This window comes from Sinocyclocheilus grahami, unplaced genomic scaffold, assembly GCF_001515645.1.
Source record: "Sinocyclocheilus grahami isolate Dianchi unplaced genomic scaffold, SAMN03320097.WGS_v1.1 scaffold57.1, whole genome shotgun sequence".
In the NCBI taxonomy this organism is placed as follows: Eukaryota; Metazoa; Chordata; class Actinopteri; order Cypriniformes; family Cyprinidae; genus Sinocyclocheilus; species Sinocyclocheilus grahami.
This window is the reverse complement of record NW_015505236.1, coordinates 1604587-1610586: the sequence shown is the minus strand read 5'-3', so window position 1 is coordinate 1610586 and position 6000 is coordinate 1604587. Positions and strand designations below refer to the sequence as shown.

The window sequence follows — 6000 nt, the reverse complement described above, 5'->3', positions numbered from 1 at the left end:
TCAATTGTTATTAGACACAGAAATTTAAAAAAAAAAAAAAAAAATTGTAAACTGAATCGAAAAAGGCTTTTATTTGTCCTGTGACCATCTGTCGCGTTGAAAAGTTTTCACTTACAACCGAGTGGTAACAGTTTTTAAATGCGTTTATGAAATCTTGAAGTCTGTAGCTCTGGTGAGCCTGCAGAGAACAAATTCTGTACTTCAGTTATTTGTAGAGAATCATGCTTTATGAGTGTGCCTAGATTTACATTAGTGTAATACAATATTGTAATGTAAAATTATATATATATATATATATATATATATATATATATATATATATATATATATATATATATATTTCTATTTCTATGTTTTGTGATTTCAAAATTGATTTGTATTAAATATGAATTTAATGCGTTTAATGAAAATTACAATATATTATATTGTTTCATAATAATAATAATAATATTATATATACTGTAAGTTCCTTGATAGTGTAGGACTGTGATGCTACTCTGCAGTTCTAGTTACCCCAATTTGAAATTGAACAATGTTTGTTTTAGTAGACCTGACCGCCCCATCCAACATCTTTGAGGAGACACAAATACAAACGGCCCTGCTTTGAAGGGTAAAAAAAACTTTTTTTCATAATGAATGAATAAGGGGAGTCCCTATAGCACACTACAAACAGTTAAAATGATTAAACAGTGAAATAATAGGCGAATTTGCATCCTCTGCTGGAGGAGTAGGGACAGTGCACTTTTGTCACAATTCATATTTTTAACTAAACTGAAGACATCTTTGACAGGCCTCTTTGAATTACTGTATTCTCCATATATGGATATCTTCAAACTTGGCTATTTCTAAAGGCGATTTTAATGTCAGAAGGTGCACTGAAAATATACCTCAACTGAGCATTAACAGTGTGAGTGCAGAGAGCACAAATGCAGCTGTAGTTTTACACTGTTGTGTGCAGTGTGGATGGAGGACAGCACACTGCAGTCTCAGCAGTGCACCATCATGTCACAACAACCAGATGGAAATGTGGATTATCATGGCGTGTGTCTTATGTAAGGCAGTGCTGCTGTGTGTGCATTGTTCACCCATATCTTTGTGTTTATGTGTGTTTGAGCTGTTTATTTGACCCTGTCTGATCTTACAGCTGGCTGGTAAGGGGAGAGGTGGCAGACATGGCCAAAGCTGAGGATGAGAGCAGGAACAGCAGCCTGCGGAGAAAGAAACCGCCCTGGCTCAGACTGGACATCCCCATTGCCCCGAACCTTGTGGAGGAACATAATAACTTTCTCCAGGTGGATATTTGATGTTACACATTTCCTCAAGATATTTTGACTTACTTGTGTTTCCATGAAATAAATAAAAATCATTAAAATATTTCACCATTTACTACAGCCCGTCATGCGTAACAGCTTGTACCTGCGGAGTGCCAGCGTACCTACTGAAAACATCCAGCTCAGAAGCCTGCCGGTCGATTCCAATGCGTGCCGCAGACCCTCGGTCCTGCGCAAACCCTCCATCTCACAGACCATCAAAAGGTAAGACCGCACATCCAAAAACACACATACACTACCAGTCAAAACTTGTGGGTCAGAACAATTTTTATTTTTTTAAAGAAATAGATTTTTTTTTAAGCAAGGATGCATTCAATGAATCAAAAGTGTCAGCAAAAGCATGTATAATGTTACAAAGAATTGTGGAAAAAATGTATCACAGTTTCCACAAAAATATTAAGTAGAACAAATTTTTTCAACATTGATAATAATAAGAGCGGTTTCTTGGGCACCAAATCAGCATATGATATATTAAAATGGAAAACTGTTATTTTAAATTGTAATAATATCTCACAATATTACTGTGTTTGATTAAATAAATGCAGCCATGGTGAGCATGATGGACTTTTTGGCCACACTTTATTTAAAAAGTCTCGCCATCAACAAACCATTAACTACTACTTTTGGCTCAGTAAACTCCTAATTTGCTGCTTATTAATAGTTAGTAAGGATGTTGTTAAGTTTAGGTATTGAGTAGGATTAAGGATGTAGAATATGGTCATGCAGAATATGTGCTTTATAAGCACTAATAAACAGCCAGTATGTTAATAATAGGCATGCTAATATGCAACTAGTTAATAATGAGAATTGGTCTAAAGTGTTACCGACTTTTTTCAAAAACATCTTCCTAGCAAAAATCTTACCAACCCCAAACATTTAAGCAGTAGTTGTATATAAGGTAAAGTGTGTGATTTCACTCATGACACTGAACTAAGGGTGTTTCCATGACAACGATGTACTAAAAATGGAAAAGTTTTTCCTTTGTGTTTTTGAAAAGGTTTGCGTACAGACAGCAACGTTGTGAAAACAATCCTGTTCACACGGATCCACAAAAACATCAAAAGATGCTGTATTATGTATGCCAGGCCAGTAGTAGGCGATGCCACTTTGTAAAGAAACACTATGTGCCTGCACACAAACCAATAGACTGAACACATAAGACGCATGTGCATGATGTCACCGTTTTCACAAATTTGCATTTTTTGTAGTTTACAATGGGAAAATATTCGTTTTCAAAAGCTTGCACTTTGAAACCCCAAACTCACATCAGTTGAGCCAATGTTTCGCAAAGGCATAGCATGTACATTTTACAGGCTTACGTGAAGTTCTGTGTCTTGGCAGTAGGAAAGGTATTTTAACTGTTTTGCATAGTTGTGTTTTGTGTAATGCTGTGTTGTGTTGGGTCATTTCAGGGTCTGTCATGGTCACAAGCTAATTTGCCTGCAGGGATGTAAATAGTTATCTGAAAAGTCATTTATCTTGTCTTATTGGCAAACAAACAGATACACTCTTGCAAACCCACATACAGGTGCATCTCAATAAATTAGAATGTCATGGAAAAGTTCATTTATTTAAGTAATTCAACTCAAACTGTGAAACTTGTGTATTAAATAAATTCTATGCACACAGACTGAAGTAGTTTAAGTCTTTGGTTCTTTTAATTGTGATGATTTTGGCTCACATTTCACAAAAACCCACCAATTCACTATCTCAACAAATTAGAATACTTCATAAGACCAATAAAAAAAAATATTTTTAGTTATCATGGCGTGTGTCTTATGTAAGGCAGTGCTGCTGTGTGTGCATTGTTCACCCATATCTTTGTGTTTATGTGTGTTTGAGCTGTTTATTTGACCCTGTCTGATCTTACAGCTGGCTGGTAAGGGGAGAGGTGGCAGACATGGCCAAAGCTGAGGATGAGAGCAGGAACAGCAGCCTGCGGAGAAAGAAACCGCCCTGGCTCAGACTGGACATCCCCATTGCCCCGAACCTTGTGGAGGAACATAATAACTTTCTCCAGGTGGATATTTGATGTTACACATTTCCTCAAGATATTTTGACTTACTTGTGTTTCCATGAAATAAATAAAAATCATTAAAATATTTCACCATTTACTACAGCCCGTCATGCGTAACAGCTTGTACCTGCGGAGTGCCAGCGTACCTACTGAAAACATCCAGCTCAGAAGCCTGCCGGTCGATTCCAATGCGTGCCGCAGACCCTCGGTCCTGCGCAAACCCTCCATCTCACAGACCATCAAAAGGTAAGACCGCACATCCAAAAACACACATACACTACCAGTCAAAACTTGTGGGTCAGAACAATTTTTATTTTTTTAAAGAAATAGATTTTTTTTTAAGCAAGGATGCATTCAATGAATCAAAAGTGTCAGCAAAAGCATGTATAATGTTACAAAGAATTGTGGAAAAAATGTATCACAGTTTCCACAAAAATATTAAGTAGAACAAATTTTTTCAACATTGATAATAATAAGAGCGGTTTCTTGGGCACCAAATCAGCATATGATATATTAAAATGGAAAACTGTTATTTTAAATTGTAATAATATCTCACAATATTACTGTGTTTGATTAAATAAATGCAGCCATGGTGAGCATGATGGACTTTTTGGCCACACTTTATTTAAAAAGTCTCGCCATCAACAAACCATTAACTACTACTTTTGGCTCAGTAAACTCCTAATTTGCTGCTTATTAATAGTTAGTAAGGATGTTGTTAAGTTTAGGTATTGAGTAGGATTAAGGATGTAGAATATGGTCATGCAGAATATGTGCTTTATAAGCACTAATAAACAGCCAGTATGTTAATAATAGGCATGCTAATATGCAACTAGTTAATAATGAGAATTGGTCTAAAGTGTTACCGACTTTTTTCAAAAACATCTTCCTAGCAAAAATCTTACCAACCCCAAACATTTAAGCAGTAGTTGTATATAAGGTAAAGTGTGTGATTTCACTCATGACACTGAACTAAGGGTGTTTCCATGACAACGATGTACTAAAAATGGAAAAGTTTTTCCTTTGTGTTTTTGAAAAGGTTTGCGTACAGACAGCAACGTTGTGAAAACAATCCTGTTCACACGGATCCACAAAAACATCAAAAGATGCTGTATTATGTATGCCAGGCCAGTAGTAGGCGATGCCACTTTGTAAAGAAACACTATGTGCCTGCACACAAACCAATAGACTGAACACATAAGACGCATGTGCATGATGTCACCGTTTTCACAAATTTGCATTTTTTGTAGTTTACAATGGGAAAATATTCGTTTTCAAAAGCTTGCACTTTGAAACCACAAACTCACATCAGTTGAGCCAATGTTTCGCAAAGGCATAGCATGTACATTTTACAGGCTTACGTGAAGTTCTGTGTCTTGGCAGTAGGAAAGGTATTTTAACTGTTTTGCATAGTTGTGTTTTGTGTAATGCTGTGTTGTGTTTGGTCATTTCAGGGTCTGTCATGGTCACAAGCTAATTTGCCTGCAGGGATGTAAATAGTTATCTGAAAAGTCATTTATCTTGTCTTATTGGCAAACAAACAGATACACTCTTGCAAACCCACATACAGGTGCATCTCAATAAATTAGAATGTCATGGAAAAGTTCATTTATTTAAGTAATTCAACTCAAACTGTGAAACTTGTGTATTAAATAAATTCTATGCACACAGACTGAAGTAGTTTAAGTCTTTGGTTCTTTTAATTGTGATGATTTTGGCTCACATTTCACAAAAACCCACCAATTCACTATCTCAACAAATTAGAATACTTCATAAGACCAATAAAAATATTGAGATGCACCTGTATAATGGCAAAGATTTACATTAGCATAATGCTTGGTGACGCAGTAGCAAAACTGATTGCATAGTGTTCACAGCCTTCTTTATTTCAGTGTCATGTTTAATTTGGTTAAAATCAGAACTTGTTTGTAAAAGCCTTGTTTTTTTGATGCCGGGCTTCTTTGCTGTTTGAAGAGGAGATCAGGAGTGAAAGATTTCTGGTCACCGTTGACCCATTTCTATTCCACGGGGGAAAGATGTTTGTGACACAGATACACAACTTATTCTGAAGTTTATTCTTTATTTAGTACATATGCTGTCTTTAATAAATCATTAGCTTTTTGGCCTCCTTTGAAAATCCATCTTGCGCTTGTAACTGTGTTTATAGCTGATCAGCCAGTCACTATGCTGCAAAAACAAGTTTGACCTCTGAATCTGGTATGACTAATGGTTAATTACTATCAGAGACCAGTTAAAAACCAGCTACCAAACACTGAAGCTGAATTTTCCAGCAGTGGCCTTTTAGTAGCCTATCTGATACAATGTCATATTTTTATGCTGTGACTGAGCTAAGAGGCTAATGCATTATTAATGACGGTATAGGTGCTAAATAAAAAATAAAGTCAAGAATGTGTTTTGTATCTGTCTTCTGTGCTTATTCTTTTTAAATCGCTGACTGCTCTCTAGACTCCCGGCCAGTAACAAGCACTGTTTATCGTAATGGCTTTGGATGTTTTATCTTCCTGGTATGACTTGAAGTCCTCCACTGTGAGGAGACACAGCAGTAAATCACGCTAATGTATTTATGTTCGTTTTGACTGCATGTGCACATTTCTTTTTCAGCATCTGTTCTTGTGCTCATATTTTACAAAA

At 36.1% G+C, this 6000-nt stretch overlaps 1 protein-coding gene across 6 annotated transcripts in view; it reads left to right on the top strand.

Annotated features, from left to right (window-relative positions):
• The window catches only part of rhbdf1b (rhomboid 5 homolog 1b (Drosophila)), a 35798-nt gene that overhangs the window by 13978 nt on the left and 15820 nt on the right, over window positions 1-6000 (top strand). For 2 of the 6 annotated variants that reach the window (XM_016270562.1, XM_016270561.1), the window contains exons 1-2: window positions 3129-3351; window positions 3452-3594. In XM_016270562.1, the coding sequence (XP_016126048.1) occupies window positions 3232-3351; window positions 3452-3594 (263 nt within the window). In that variant the 5' untranslated portion in view covers window positions 3129-3231. Of the gene's footprint in view, window positions 1-545; window positions 611-1144; window positions 1293-1392; window positions 1536-3128; window positions 3352-3451; window positions 3595-6000 lie in introns of those variants that run through there. The other 4 variants (XM_016270565.1, XM_016270564.1, XM_016270566.1 and 1 more) reach the window with 4 other exon arrangements.